The sequence below is a fragment of the Cotesia glomerata genome, linkage group LG6 (genome assembly GCF_020080835.1).
Source record: "Cotesia glomerata isolate CgM1 linkage group LG6, MPM_Cglom_v2.3, whole genome shotgun sequence".
Lineage (NCBI taxonomy): Eukaryota > Metazoa > Arthropoda > Insecta > Hymenoptera > Braconidae > Cotesia > Cotesia glomerata.
This window is the reverse complement of record NC_058163.1, coordinates 21,766,866-21,784,384: the sequence shown is the minus strand read 5'-3', so window position 1 is coordinate 21,784,384 and position 17,519 is coordinate 21,766,866. Positions and strand designations below refer to the sequence as shown.

Here is a 17,519-nt window from a genome sequence, read left to right as displayed (position 1 = left end):
TTATAATGATAAACTGCATTCGAAAATGCTCTATCTTTAGATACATAATTAAGAAATGACCTTGTATCTTGTGAAATATTGACATTTTTGAAGATGTAAGCTCATTCTAATGTTACACTCATCGAGACCTTTCATTTGAGTACCCACATCAATTTTTCATATATTTATATATATTATATATATATATATATATATATATATATATATATATATATATATATATATATATATATATATATATATATGCATATATATGAAAAATATATCAAAATGCATGTGGGTACTCAAATGAAAGCTCTTGATGAATGTAACATCGGGAAGAGCTTATATCTTTAAAAATGTCAATAATTAAGAAATTACCTTGTATCTCGTGACCTATTGACATTTTTAAAAATATAAGCTCATCCTGACATTACACTCATTGAGACCTTTCATTTGAGTACCCACATCAATTTTTTATATATTTATATATATTACATATATTAATATATGAAAAATATATATTAAACTGCACGTGGGTACTCAAATGAAAGCTGTTGATGAGTGTAACATCGGGATGAGCTTATATCTTTAAAAATATCAATAATTAAGAAATTACCTTGTATCTCGTGAACTATTGACATTTTTAAAGATAAAAGCTCATTCTGACATTACACTCATTGAGACCTTTCATTTAAGTACCCACATCAATTTTTCATATATTTATATATGTTATATATATATGTATATATGAAAAATATATCAAAATACATGTGGGTACTCAAATGAAAGCTCTTGATGAGTGTAACATCGGGATGGGCTTATATCTTTGAAAACATCAATAGTTAAGAAAATACAGTGCAATTTAACAAAAGTCATAATTTAATAAAACAAAGTGTTCTTTATTTATAGTTTACAAGTCACGGCAGTCACATAGTGACTGCAAGGTTGCTAATTAAAATTAAAATGATTAACTTTTTTGCAAAAATCTAAAATTTTTAAATTAATTAAATTGAAATAAAAATTTTTATTTAATTTTAAAATCTTAATAATTATTAAAATTAATTTTTTACAAGAAATCTAAGACCTTTAAATAAAATAATTTAAAATAAGCCTGAAGAAAAATCTACTTCACGAACAAGTAGAGTTTACCAAAACTGACATAAAACTACACAAGCACCCTCGATTACCTACTCCTCTACTCTACAGGGTAAAAAACATTAAAAAAGATGCTAGACTAAAAGACATTAGCGTCATACCAAGACAATACCAACCTATTCCTCCATGGGAAGATTTCAAATGCAATATCGAACGTCACATGTTAGAGAACTCGGAAGACAAAGCTAATACACTGAATATACTGTACAAAAACCTTTTTTATGAACTACTCGACAAATACAAAGATTACAATCATATGTACACTGATGGTTCCAAGACAGAGGATAAATCCGGATGTGCAGTGATTTGGAACAATACAGAATTACTATATCAATTACCTGAACCCTTCTCAATCTTTTCCTGCGAAGCTTTCGCCATTGACAAAGCAATTGAACTGGTAACTTCGAATCACTTGGAGAAATCTGTGATATTCACTGATTCCAAATCAACACTGGAAGCTATATCCATTACAAAAAATAAAAACACACGCATTCAAATCATTAAAAAAAAATCCAGTATCTGGCACATCAAGGACAGATCATAGTCTTGGCATGGATTCCATCTCACCAGGGTCTTGCAGGAAACGAGAGAGCGGACTCAGCAGCCAAAGAAGCCTTATCAAATGGTTCAGATTATACAAAACAGCCACTAACCATAGAAGAATTAAAAAAAACAGCTACTAAATATGTGTGGAATCTATGGAATGACAGATGGAAACAGGAATCTTCCAGCCTACACAATATCAAAAAAAGTTTGGAAAATCCAAAAGTGCACGCCTCATAACGCTCAATCATTTTTTAAGAAAAAAATTAATTGTATAATTAATTAAAAAAAAAAAAATTATAATTAAGTAATTTCTTACAGAGTATTTTTTATTTTTTTTTTAAATATCGGCGCCCTTTTTTCTTGTCATATGCGCACGCAGTCTAAAAAAATCTAGCTTAATCAAGTGGCGCCAAAGTTTTCACGTGACAAATAAGAAAAGTTCGTTTGGCTTTGTACGGTTGTATCTGTGAATTTTAATAAAAATTCAATTTAAAAAAAAAATACATAAGCTAGGCCACTGATATGAAATATGGACCCAGTTCATCGAATTCTTAAACTAATAAAAAAGGTCTGGACTTGAAATATTAATTTGTTCGGGAGTAATCGTTGGTACATCCAAAATGGGGTGACCTCCGGACGTCCACGTAAAATTTTTTTCAAAACGTTTTTTTTTCCAAAATAGCAACATGAAATGATTTTAGAAAGTAAAAGATGGTTTAATTTAAGTGTTTTTCGGTGTACATCTACTTATATTATTGAATAAGTGTAATATGGTTGTGATAGAGGCATTTAACGATCACAAAATTGCTTGATCTTGACGAGTCGAGTATAAAGCACAACCTCACGCGCTTCGCGCTATGAGGCGTGCAATAATGTATGGGAAGTGGCTCTTAACATCTATAATAGAGAACTCCAATGTATCTTTACACGGCTCCGTATTGGTCACACAGCAATCACCTACAGCCACATCTTCACAAAAACTGAACCCTACAAATGTAAATGTGGTACACGACTCACTATCCAACATCTTATCACCGATTGTGAGGCTTCTATAGCTGAAAGATCCAATTTATCAAAGGACATAAAGAATTGCTTGGATAACCCGGATCACACCGAAAGTATCATCGAGTTACTACAGAAATTTAAACTATTAAAAAGTCTATGATTATCTAAAATTCATATTATTTGTTTTGTTTTTTTCTATATTTATATGTAAATTATATATGTAAGCTGAGGTCACTAATAACCAAGCAGTTGATGTGACCATAAATTTATTAAATAAAAAATAAAAAAAAAATCTTTAAATAAAAATAAAAATTTTACTTTCAGTAGGATAATAAAAATTTTATTGCTAAAATTAAATTAATTTTTACTAAATAAAATGATTTCAAGGTCTCTAAAAAAAATATAAATAATCTCTTTAAAAAAAAAAAAATTAATATACAATTATTCAACATAAATAAATTATCTAACCACAATAATAAAGCCTTTCCGGTCTGATTATTAAAAAAAAATGATCGGAAAGTATGTGAAAGTAGCATCACATCACATAATTTTAAAAATCCTTTCACCTCTACACGAATATCGCCTCTATTCTATAAATAAATCAGCTGAAGAAACAAGGTCCCGATCATTGCATTGGAATTGACCATATAACTAATACAAATTGGAAAACACCTTTTTGTTGCTCGCCGTCCAGAAATAAACTTGCGTACATTCTCGTCTCTAAAGTAAAATAAATAATAAAGAATCCGTGGGAAAGGAAAATCGTAGAGTAGACTATACTGACAATCTATACATACCATAATTGAATTGAAGATTACGATTGATTACCAGCAGACGTTTACGCTAGTCAGTATTAAATAAATTATTGGAAGAAACTTGAAGGCTATCGCATTGTCCTGCATCGCGGATGATTTTAATGACTTTATCATACGTGATATCTCAATATGACGGTAATTACATAACTTTCCGTCTACCTTATGCATGTGATATTTAAGTTCTCAAATATATATATATCTTCACGTATAAAGTTGGAAGTACAAGGTCATAAATAGCCCGACTGCGTAACGGTTTCATTCAAATCCATATATATATATATATATATATATATATATATATATATATATATACATAAAGAGTAATGAATTTAAAATTCTCGGAAAAACCTTTACGAATTAAATATTCATACGATAATTATATGTACATATTATTACGAGGTAATTAATTTATGTTTTATATGAAGACGAGTTTTGTACCAAGATCTGAGACCTAAAAAAAAAATTATTATGGCTATAAATATGTGTGCAGGTATATAAATATATAAATTGACTAGCTTACCTTGCAAGGCTGTTTCTTCTTGCACACTCGTGTGTAATGTATTCTTAGCCTGGGGTACTAAATACAGAAGCTGTTATACTAACTATTGGGTACTCCGAGTTTTTATTTTCTCTCAAGATTATCCGTCTCTCCTTCTCATGAAAACTGCCAGTGATTCATAGAGAAGATACTGTATGCGGTATTTGTTTTTATTTACACTCCGCCGAAGTATCGGTGAGTCTTTATCTGTGTGAGTAATGGAATCTTTGAACTCGATTTTCGGACACTTAAAAAAGTCGGATTGGATTGAAACTTTGCATACTTATCAAGGATTGATTGTTTTTGTATTATTTAAAATTTTTTTTAGTATTTTAATTAGGGCCTTCAGGGTTTTAGGCTTTTTTTTAATCCAGAGATACGGTAGTGCTTTGCGCCAAGTAGTTAAAAGTGTTTTAAGACATAATTTTGAAATTATTATTATGATTATTAAAATTTACATTTTTTAAAAAACTTAATAGATGATAAAAATAATAATAAATTTTGATATTATTATTATTATTATTATTATTATTATTTAAATTAATTTTTTTTTTAATTTAATAGATAATAATAATAATAATAATAATAATTCATTGTGTTGTTCATATCCATGTTTAATTAATAAAATAATATGTTCACAGTTTATTGGAAATATTTATTCGATGTTTATGTTAAATTTTCACAACGTTTCATCGGTTTCCCGACTTCTTCAGGTGCTATAACAATTAAATACAAAATATTTTACAATAATATTCATATAATTATATTACAAAACATTATCATAATATTGTACTACTTGGACAGTATAAACTCAACTCGCAAATTCAATTTATGACTAAGTCTAAGAATACAACAAAACATAACATACCTCAATTATCAAACATCAATTGTTAAAAACATGTCAAATGAATCGAGGCAGGCTAACAACCTGAACTTATTCACATCATATTCCAAATTCATTTATTCGTGTTTCAATTGATAAACATTAACTAATAAATAACAAATATTAATTAACTAAAACTCTGTCAATACTACAAGTTCTTCTCTCAGGTAATAACAGCTGATAATAATGTACTGTATGTTCTCACAAAAAAAAACAGTCATCTACATACCCGTACCATCAAAACTATGGGCCCTGTCACAATTTAAAATTACATTATATACAGAACTTAAATTTTGAGTATCCGTCCTCTTATTAATTGTATTATTCATCTTAATAAAGCACATTTCCCCGATGTTCCTCTTCTTCCAATGACTTTCTTGATCCAACATAGAGACATCCTCAAACTTGAATCTGTGTCCGGTGTTCAAGTGATGTAACGCCAAAGCTGTGCTACTTGATGGTGCTTAAGATGAATAATACAATTAATAAGAGGACGGATCCCACAAATCTAAGTTATGTATATCATGTAATTTTAAATTGTGACAGGGCCCATAGTTTTGATGGTACGGGTATGTAGATGACTGTTTTGTGAGAACATACAGTACATTATTATCAGCTGTTATTTGAGAGAAAGAACTTGTAGTATTGACAGAGTTTTAGTTAATTAATATTGTTATTTATTGTTAATGTTTATCAATTGAAACACGAATAAATGAATTTTATGATGTGAATAAGTTCAGATGCCTCGATTCATTTGACATGTTTTAACAGTGATGTTTGGTATGTTATGTTTTGTTGTATTCTTAGACTTAGTCATAAATTGAATTTGCAGTTGAATACTGTCCAAGTGACAATATTATGATACTAGTAATATTTAGCCAATATTATTGTAAAAATATTTTGTATTTAATTGTTATAGCACCTGAAGAAGTCGGGAAACCGATGAAACGTTGTGAAAATTTAACATAAAATTTCCAATAAACTGTGAACATATTATTTAAATAATAATAATAATAATAATAATAATAATAATAATAATAATAATAATAATAAGTGTATTGTGCTGTATAGTGCTGTATAGTGCTGATGAAGATCATCTACAGGCGGCTCTTAACATCGTAGCAGAGTACACGCGGGATGCCGGAATGTCTTTTGGGTTGGACAAGTGTGCGGTCGTACATCTGGCGAGGGGTAAGTGCTCTGTTACGGGTGATGATGTCGAGTTGGTAGATGGGAGCGTTTTAAGACAATTAGACGCTGGAGAGTTGTATAGATATCTAGGAATGGAAGAGCACCGCATGCATGCGGTCTCCGAAGTCCAAGCAACTCTCCGTAGCGAGTATGTTAGGAGACTCCGGAAAATTTGGTCCTCCGAACTTTCCGGCAAAAATAAAGTCTCCGCTACTAACACGCTCGCTGTCCCAGTCTTACTATACTCTTTCGGTGTCTTAAAATGGGCCCGAAAGGATCTGCGAGATCTCGACATCAAAACCCGTAAGACTATCAACATGAACCGGAGCATGCACCCCAATTCATCAGTCGCCAGATTATACCTCTCCCGGTCCATCGGTGGGAGAGGTCTGCAGAGTTTGGAGCGGCTGCATGATCGTTTGGTCCTGGGTTTAACACACGAAGTTGTCAATTTCACTGCAGACGAGGATGACTTTCTTATGCAAATTGTTCATAAACATGAGAATGCGCATAAGGGGTCGTTCTTGTATAAGGCAGCTATATATGCAGCAAGAACCCTTGGTCTTGGAGAGATAAACGCTCTTATGGAACTCCGAAAGGAGGAATTCAAGAGCGTCATCAGGAACGCCGAGGAAAAACTACTCCTAGGCGAACTGATGGACAAGTCCATGCACAGCGTGTTCTTCAAACACGTGCGTGATCATGGCTTGTCCACCCAGCTGACGTTTTCCTTCTTAAAGTCAGCTGGCCTGATGTCCGAGACTGAAGGGTTCATATTTGCTTGCCAAGATGGTGTCATTAACACTCTAGAATACCGAAGCAAGGTGCTCCAGGTGCAGCTTCTGGACACGTCATGTAGGATGTGTAAACAACACCCGGAGACGCTCATGCACCTTTTGTCAGCATGTCCTGTGCTGGCGAGAGGTGCATATATCCAGCGTCACAACGCTGCCCTGAGAGTACTGTACTACTATCTTCGTCACCGCTACGGTATTGACGTGACACCGGTGCTGCCTTATCTGCCAGGAGATATTCCCCAGGTTGTTGAGAATGACAGTTGCAAAATTTATTGGAACATGCCGTTTGCAACAACTCGGCGGATAGATCACAACAAACCTGATATTGTGCTCTTCGACAAGGCTACTCGTGACATTTATGTCATTGAGTTCTCGGCCCCGGCTGAATACAACATCTCAGCCAAAGAAGAGCACAAAAAACAAATATATCAGGATCTCCTGTTTGAAATTGGCAAACTTTACCCAGGTTACCGTGTCAAGCTCGTCGTCCTGATTGTTGGCGTCCTCGGAGGGATGAAACAGTCTTTTGTATCCTCACTTGCCAGAGTTCCAGCTTGCTCATCAAAAGCTGAATTCTTGGCGGTCAGGATGCAGAAGGCTGTCATACTAGGTTCCCTCCGTCTACTTAGGAAAATGACTTTGGCCTGCTGTGATCACTAACCGCCTTGTTGTGCGGAGTGGTCCAGCAGTAATGGATGGAGCTCAGGCTGGGCCCTCGGAGAATCGGACTCCGGGGACAACCCCCCTGAGCATTTAATAACATTTAATAATAATAATAATAATAATAATAATAATAATAATAATAATAATAATAATAATAATAATAATAATAATAATAATAATAATAATAATAATAATGAAATAACAACAACAACATTAACTTACGCGCTTTAATGGTCAATTGGACTATAAAGTAGAAAATAAAAAAGTTTGGAAAATCCAAATGAGCATGCCTTAAGCGCTCATGTCATACATAAATTATTTAGATTGTAACATAAACTATTCGTTTTTAATTTGAATTTTCCCGCGAGTAGTATTATCCCTACTTATTATAACTTCTTCAGGAATAAAACAAAAAAAAAATTAAATCGTGAAAGTGATTTTTGACAAAGTTGTGGTGTTATCAAGCCCGCATAGCTCCCGTGATTACCACGCTCTTATTCATTTAATTCATTAGAAAAACGAGTTTTTTTCTGAGAAATCTTATTTAATCGATAAGAAAATTTTTTTAACGTGTCCTGTAGTTACTATTATTTATTTCAATATGCTTTTTATCCATAATTTTTTTCGTTTAAATTATGAAAATCACGTTTTAATCGAAATCACGATTTTTAGGCGAGAGTAGAGCATACCTGCGCGCTTCGCGCTTAAGGCATGGGGTTGCAGTCAACTAGTCAGATTGACAAAATTCTGAATTAATAAATTACTAAAACTTAGAAAGTAAATATTAAATGTAATTTAAAATAGTTAATTTTACAAATTTTAAAATTCCGAAAAATATAGTCTTAAATAAAGAAAAAACTAAAGCTATATTAATAGAATCTTTCAAAGTCACAAAGTCTCAATAAATTAAAAAACACAAAAACGAAAATTTGTACGCCAAAATGAATGAACAGACGAACACTCATGTAGCCGAAAAATGTAAATAATTTTATATTTAGATTATAAATTTTTTAAAATTAATTTTAAATTAATTTTTTATATAACCTGCATTGAAAATGTGAGTTTCAATGCCTGTTGAGCCAACCAAAACTAGACAATTTCAGACCAATGCGACTGTGCCGGGCAGGTATCAATTATTTCTTCCCGGCGGACAGAAAATGACGATTTTCTGTCCGCGAGGTGAAGTTGCAGCTTTATTTTCAATCCTATCAATTGTTTGTTTATTTTATACCTTTATAATTGTCATTCTAACCGTTAACTGTATTGACATATCATAATTCTGTTATTAAGCATAAATAAGAATGATAAAAGAAAACTTGTCAATTTACGAATAATGTTTGGTAAAAAATAAACTATTACTTTCTATTTTATTATAAGTTTCATAATAAAATGGTATTTTCGCTGTTCGTCTGAAACTATCTAGTTCTGGTTAGCTCCAGACATTGAAACTAGCATTTTTAATGCAACATATGAAAAATATAATGTGTGACGCGGGATGAAACACGATTTTAGACCGAGTGATGCCAGCCCTCGCTTCGCTCGGGCAGGCAACTTCACTCTGGTCTGAAATCGTTTTGTTTCATCCCTAGTCACACAATATACTATTATTTTAATTTACAAGCATGTATATAAAACACTCAAATTTCATGCTTGTAAAGGTGGACCATCTAAGAAAAATTTCCAATTTTTTGGATAAGTAATTTTCGGCCGAATCATTATTCGGATAGATAAGTATTCGGATGAATATACGTCAGAACGAATCTTTTTCGAAATCAAATTAATTTTAACTCTTGAGGAATATAAGATTTATATTTACTTATATTCGATAACCCGGTGTTTTATAATTTACAAAATTGTTTTTCGGTTGGTATTCTATTTAATTCTTAAGAGCGGTTGATAGTTGATTTTCAAACGAGTTTTGCTCATGAATAAGATAAAATTTTGAAAAAAAACGCTTCGCTTTTCGATAGATAATTAAATTATCTATCGAAGAGCGAAGCGCTTTTTTAGAAAATTTTCATTTATTTATGCGTTTTAAGATTCCATAAGTTGTACAAGTATGACAGAGATACTTTCGTTTGTCCAATAGAGGGCGAGAGAGAGAAAAAATGTAAACCCTTCTTAAGCTAATGTATTTTATAAACTTTGAATGTAGCGGAATTTTAAATTTCCTAGAGTTTTAAGGAAGTACGAGCGCTAGGCAGGGGTGGGCATAGGTATCCACTCTAGCGCGGTAAGGGGAACGCAGTAACCATATGATTTTTCTCAATATATAGATATACATTTAACATTGGCTAATGGCGGGATTTATTTTTCTTTTAATTAATACACTTTAATTAGTCGGGCAAGTGTTAATTTTTTGAATTAAATTTATCACTAATATATTTACTTTCATCCATAAGTTTTTTAAAAATATTCACCGACAGTTTTACGAGAAAAATACAGAAATGTATCAATGTTTGGAGGTTACCCCATAAGACCAATGTTAAATTGCTCAACTTTAAAGTTAATTATTTATTTAAATAATCGGGCAATCTCCTTCAAATTTTCAGAATTTGTTAAGACATATTTAAACTTCATATTAAAAAAATCAAGCCTTTTATCAAAAGTTGTCTTGGTGCTCGTACTTCCTTAATAATTCGGAATGTTGTCGATCTGACTGGTTGACCGCAACCCAAGGCATGCAATAATTATTTTAAAACCTTAACTCGTTTTAATTAAAAAAAATTTGAATTCTTTTCAATACTTCTGAATATTTTTAATACTTTTGAACTATTTTTTTATAAAAAAATTAATATTATCAATTATTTTGGATTTTTTTTTTATCTAATCAAGGACTTTCAATCAAAAAGTATAAAATAATTTTTAATAAATTTTCAATAAGAGTAATTGCAAAAAAAAAATTATTTTATCTTAAAAAAATTTGGAGTAATTGATGTAAATTATTGGAAATATTTTATTGACAAATTTTGATTAGATTAGAGTTATAAACAAATCCTCTACGTTTTTAATAACAAAATTAATTTTAATTTAATTTCATTAAAAATTATTTTATTTTTTTTTTTAGTTTGATCTTTTATTAAATAGTATTTTTAAAAAATTTTTTTAATTAAAAAAAAATATTTTTAGTTTGTCATTTTAAATATTAATAATTAATGCTTCAGTTACAGTTATAAAGTTTAAAGTTTCGAGATTATTTATTTTTATTTGGAGTTTGTACTTAACATATATTATAAAATTAACAAAAAAAGATATTTCTTCTCAAAGAATAAATTAGCATTTTTTTCTTTAAATTTATCATCGAAATTTTTATCAATGTCCAATAAAAAAAAACTTTTTACATAACAAATTATCAAAAACAATACTTCCATTTTATCTTTTAAAAATTTTATAGCTCAAAAAAAATATAAAACTGTATTGAGAAATATTTCTTCTTGAAATTTCTTTTTGAATAAATTAAATAAAGTATCCTATAAAACATTTCATCAAAAAAAAAAAAGTGGAGAAGAAATTTAAAGTGACGTTCTATAATAAAATCCGAGAAAAAAAAATTCGGTTACTTATTAAATAACGACTGATGACAATAAAATGTAATCCAGAGTTATGGTAAATAAAATCGAGCAATAAACTAGTGGGTTAGTGTCCTCTATACATAATCTGGCTGTTCGGCGAGTTTTGGAAGATTACAACACATCGGTGGTGCCTGCATGTGATCGCTACCTGAACCTTAAACCTTCCTCAAGAGGGAATAGAGTGAATATAATAGTACACCCACGCTTAGCTTAACCCGGAGAAAGAGACCAATAAAACTAGCGTTTGATTATTCTGAATGTCGAGTTGAGAAACAGAAACTTATAACTAGCAAACGTGTTCTCTGGAATGCAGTCCTTCCTACGCTCTGTCCGCAGAGTTGCTTGCCCATCGGTAATGCTCGAGGGCTGTGGAAGAGATACGCTAACTTATTCTTAGTCTTCTACGAATTTAACGAGTAATAAGAATAAGAAACAAGTAACTTAAAAAAAAATCAATGATAAATTTAAAGTTGATAGCTGAAAATTTGAGTCTATTTTCAAAATTCTTGCTCAGGGATTAAAGATAGGATAAAATTGATGAGGTTTTTTTTTGTAGGAAAACGAATTCTCTATAAAAAAGGTCCTATAATTTTTTGTATCATCAATATTTTAACCATAATCATCACTTAAAATTTTTAAAAATTACTGGTAAGATCTATAACTTTATTTCTGACCTTCAAATTCAAATTTTGGAGAAAGGAAGCGAGATAGAGCAAAATTGATGGAGCTTTTTTTGTAGGAAATTAAATTTTCTATAAAAAAGGTCTGTTATTATTTTTTTTATCTTCAATATTTTAGCCACAATAAGTACTTTAAACTTTTGAAAACTATGGATGTTTTTTAGCTTAATTTTTAGTAGATTTCATAGAAATCTAACTGTTGCATTTGTCCTCATGGCAGAACTTTCGAAAAATTTTGCTTTTTTCTGACTCAGTTCGTCGAGCTGATTCAGAAAATACATATGGATCAAAAGTTTATATATATATATATATATATATATATATATATATGCTCTATATATATATATATATATATATATATATATATATATATACGATATAACGCGGCTTGTCCGGACGATAGCGTCTGTAATTCATAACGGATCTTCTCCAAACTCAATATACTTAATCTTTAGATAAATACTAAGGTCAAATTCAAAGATGAGCTTAAGTTATGATCGGTCAAGTAGTTCAGAGATTACAGGGTTTTCAAATTTTCAAAATTCATATTTTGACAGTTTCTTTCGCGGATAACTTTTTAATGAAATAACTTAACGAATTTGTAACTTCCCGCTAAGAAAATTGAAGATTTTCAAAAATCGGGAAATTATTGGTTTCACCCCGTTTTTCGAAAATCGAGTTTTCAACGGATGTTGACGTTTTAAGGTCCTAGGAAGCCTCTCCGAATGTTTCCGCGATGATGTCCGTACGTCTGCATGTGTGTGTGTGTGTGTTTTTTTTTTATAGAGGAGGTCAAATACATTTACTTATACCAGGACGAGATGTTTGTCCTGGGTATGTCGGACTCGGAAGTCAATATTATTGACAACAATACCGACTAAACATCCTCCTCTCTCTTTCCCCATAGATGTGACGGGGAAGACTGGATCGGGACCGCGCGCGCGCGCGCGCGCGTGTGTGTGTGTGTGTGTGTGTGTGTACGGCCGTATGTAAACCTCTTATAACTTTTGAACGGCTTGACCGATTTCATCGCGGTTGGCACCATTCGAAAGAGCTTGACTAAACTTAGATTTTGACTTTAATTTGGATCGATTCGAACCAGTAGATTTTGAGAACTCTCAAAAAAACTGCAAAAAAAAATTTTTTAAATGTGGTTTTTTTTTAATAACTTTTAAACGGCTTGACCGATCAATTCCAAAAAATAATCAGCTCTTAACAAAAAAAAACACGTCGATTGCCACCAGCCCGGTCGAAATCGGTTAATTCGTTCGTGAGTTATCGTTAACGAAAAAAATCGAAAAAATCGTTTTTTGGGAATTACTTTGAAATTCCTTGTTCGATCAATTTAAACTTAAAAGTTCTTTATGAGGCTTTAAAAACTGAGTTAAATGCCACCAACCACGTAAAAATCGGTTCATTCATTAAAAAGTTATTGCGGTTTAAAAATTCGAAAAACAATGTTTTATTCAACTTCTAGCAGATTTTTGAGCTCGGAGAGCTCAAAATGATACGAAAATTATATTTTTGAGCTCGAAGAGCTTAAAAACGTAATAAATGTAGGTTTGTGCGCTTAAGTATGAAATGAGCGGGAAGTTGCAGGGATGGCCTTTAGGGTCAACCGTTTTCCTAATTTTTTTAAATTGCATTTTAAAGCCCATTAAACGAGCTTTCATTTTCCTAGACTGAAAATAACCGATTCGTCTATAGATGTTTAATGAAATTTTACTATTGTATTCGTTTAAACTTAGCGAGAAGGAATTTAATCAATGTGATTGAAGTATTTGTATTATTAGTGTTGTGATTTTATTTAAGTAGATCTTTTAAGATCTTTTGAGATCTTTTGTAGGAAATTGAAATTTTCTATAAAAACGATCTCTTATCATTTTCTTTTACCTTCAATATTTTAGCCATAATAAGTACTTTAAACTTTTGAAAACTATGGATAAGTTTTTTAGCTTGATTTTTGGACTTTAAATTCAAATTTTGGAGAAAAGAAGCGAGATAGGAAAAAATTGATAAGGATCCTTTTTTTTTGTAGGAAATCAAATTTTCTATAAAAAAGGTCTGATATCTTTTTATATTTTCAATATTTGACCTAGAATTTTGAATTGGAGTAGAAAAATTCAAAACTTTAAGAAATAAACTATTTTGAGATTGAGAACCGTCAAAAAATCTTCAAGGAGTTAAATCCAAAATACGATGATTAAAAAGCCTGAGTCTGAAAACTACGAGACCCATGACCTTCCGATTATTCTCTCTAGCCAGCTAACGAGTCTGCTGATATCTCAGGATATCCCGTGATCTGTAAAAAAAAAATACAACGTCAGAAGAAGAAGAAGAAGAGCCAGCTAAGGATGATTAATTTCTTTTCGAGCTACTTTTTATTTTTTTCGCCTTACCTTTCGGTGGTTGGCTTGCAAATCTGCTGCCTATTAATAACAACTCATAAATAAATGCTAAATTTTATTGTTATGGAAAAAAAATATCGAGAGGTCATGGAACTCGCTTTTATGCTCAATCCGATTAGACATGTCACGTAATATCATTTTTTATCTTACGGGTCTTGAGTCTCGTTTTTTGGCTGTGAATTATCGTGCTGTACAAGCGAACCAATTTGTTCTGGTCATTTTTATACTTCATGTCTGAACGAGTTATTAATTTTCTTTTGAGTATGAGATAATTAGATTATTATGAGATTATTTTTTTTAACTAATTAAAATTTATATTTCTTCTTTTTAATTTCTGTTTTTATTATTAATGTCTTTTAATTAGTATGATGATTTGATGATATATATTATTGTATCACACCTGTGGAAATAGATATTTTATAGTAGACAATTGACAATTCAAACATGTGATAAAAAATTTATTTTATCTCATTAGCATAAAAAATAAATTTTTTAACGCTATTCATGAAATTTTTTAAAATCTGTTTTATAATCAGAAAACGGCTTGTCAATATTTAACATTATAATTTTTTTAAATTGCTAATTAAAAACAAGAAATATTTTTTTTGTTTTATTTTAAGAAGAAATGATAAAAAAAAATTTTAATCAAATAAACAAATTTTTATTTGTTAAAATTTTTAATTTAAAAAAATTATATTATTCTTTTAAAAGAAGAAATAAAAAAATTTTAATTAAATAAATAAATTGTAATTTTTTTTAATTTCTGATAAAAATAAATTAAATTCTTCTTTTTAAAGAGGGAATAAAAAAAATTTGTAATTAATTAAATAAATTGTAATTTATTAAAATCTCTAATCAAAAATAAATCATATTTAATAAATTATATTTAATTGAATAAATTATATCTCTAGAAAAAATCTCACAGCCTTCAAAAAAAAATTTTTTTTTTTATTTATAATGAAAATAAATAATTTTTTAATAAACAGTTAAGAAGAATATAAAATTTTCGGAAGGTAGAAAAAATTTCAAGTAGTTTTTCCATTTGAATTTAAAAAAATAATCAAGATTGAAACCGAGCATGAGTAAAATTTTCATAACGTGGGTACTGAAGGGTTAAATTATCATCTTTTTTATATTTTGCACCATTAACTCTTTTTTTTTTTTAATTTTTATATTCAAATTTATACTTTTCTTCTATTTATTATAACTACATTCCAAATTAAAAAAAAAAAAAAAAAACGATTTTTCTTAATATTTAAAATTTTGAAATTTTATATCTTCATTATTCATACGTGTACTTTATTATAATTTTTTTTGTATACTTTTGCCATTTGGCTATACTGCCTTTGATAGATAGATAGATAGATATATTTATTTATGCCAAAGCCTTAACTGGCCAGATGGCAAAAGAAAAGTTTACATTATATTAAAATATTTTACATATTTGATGCTTAATTTAACGATATTTTATAACTTAACTTAATGTATATTTTGACAGAGTAAAAGAAGAATATAATTTAACAATACAGATTGAAGAATAACTTAAGATTTAAGTAACATTTTTGTTTGATTACATAGTTTTTGTTAATTTAACTGAATTTAACAGACAATTTTTAAATATCAAGTTCGAAGAGGTAATGAAAGGTTTTATTCTTAAAAATATCAATACTAGGCGCTTTGACTAGATCCTCTGACAACTCTTCCCAAAGACGAATGCAGCTAACAACAAAAGAAGATTCATAAACAGTCGAGGTAAAATTTGGTACTTTAAAATTTATAAAATTCCTTTTTGCTGCCAGTCTTTCAGAGCGTCTAGTATCTAAGTCTTCAATAAATAACTCACGCAAGTAAAGAGGTTGGCCTATGCTTAACAGTTTATAAAAGTAACATGCTAAGAAATAGATTCGACGTTTACCTTAGCACTGAAATCAAATAATAAATAAATATATTTTCCTCTTAAAAGAAGAAATAAAAAAAAGTATCAAATCTGATAAATAAATAATTAAAAATAAATAAATTTTATGTTACAGGTACGGAGAAAAACAGCGTAGAAATGATAGCACAGAGCTGAGCGGTATCCAGCTGTTATCAGCGACAGCCTATCAATTAAAAAAGCCATACCAGCAATTACTGATACCAATAACAGTATGGATTGGTATGGAGCAAGCATTTATCGGCGCCGACTTTACTCAGGTAAAAAAATTACCGTTCTACTGCATGAGTATGCTTCTCAGCCCACTTTAAATTTCTTCACACTCGTAATCTATGATAATCACCTCATTACAATAAACAAACTTCTTTAAAAATCTAGACTACACTAAAAACTAAAAAAAAAAAAAAAACACTTAATTACCATATGTGTTAAATACATAACACAAGTTTAAATTAAGTAACCAGTCGTGATAAAAATAATTCCTTAATATTTCTTCTGTCGTCTTGACGCTCCGGAAAAGTCCAAAGACTGAAATTTCGAAATTTTATGTATTTAAAAAATTTATTATTTTAATAATTTATGTCGTATTATCAGTAATCACTAATTGAGTTCCTAATTACCATGCAAATTTAAATAATAAAATTATATAATAGTTTATAATTTACGCTGACGGTTACTAGTCATTAATTTGAATTAATTGTTAATAATTAATTAATTATTACGTGTGATAAATTTATTAATAAAAAAAAAATTTTCTAATAAATTGATTAATAGCGAAAGTTAATGTAATAAATAAATTAACATAATTGCTTGTCTTATACTCTCAGTTTTGAAGTTATCGTTCACTGGTCAGGGATTTCTCTGGAATAAAACCCAAGTATAAATAAATATGCTCTCATATATTATTTATTGATCATTAAAATACTTACTTTAATTTAAAAAATAATTATTTATTGTCTTACTTATTTATTGCTTATTATTTTTATTATTAACACACTGATTTATTGTGAGCATGACAGTTGGAAGTTACTCGACAATTTTTTGATTATTTTTTTAATAAATAAATTTGTTCCAAAAAATTATTCTATAAAAAATTGCCTTTTTTTCTAATTTAGCCGACATTTTTTATTTATTTTGATTTTGCTTCATTTATTAAATTAAAACTAAAAAATATTTTTTAAAAATTGCACTTACAGTTTTTCAAATTTTTTACAAATGAAATTTTTCTTTTATTTTTTTGTAATAATTTTTTCAATAAAAAAAATTATAAAAATTTTTAGATGCCGGCTAACTTAGATTTCATAAAAAATTGCATTTATTATTTTTTTAAATTTCTACATATCAATTTTTT

The 17,519-nt window shown here is 29.5% G+C and overlaps 1 protein-coding gene and 1 long non-coding RNA gene across 3 annotated transcripts in view; one reads left to right on the top strand and one right to left on the bottom strand.

Moving 5' to 3' along the window:
• The window catches only part of LOC123267362 (UNC93-like protein), a 61,067-nt gene that overhangs the window by 37,754 nt on the left and 5,794 nt on the right, over positions 1–17,519 (top strand). For both annotated transcript variants that reach the window (XM_044731941.1, XM_044731939.1), the window contains exon 4: positions 16,266–16,428. In XM_044731941.1, the coding sequence (XP_044587876.1) occupies positions 16,266–16,428 (163 nt within the window). The remainder of the gene's footprint in view (positions 1–16,265; positions 16,429–17,519) is intronic.
• On the bottom strand, positions 4,676–5,378 carry LOC123267365. Its single transcript, XR_006510013.1, has 2 exons — positions 4,910–5,378; positions 4,676–4,757 (listed from the first exon to the last, which is right to left on the bottom strand). It is a non-coding gene; the product is annotated as an uncharacterized LOC123267365 (long non-coding RNA).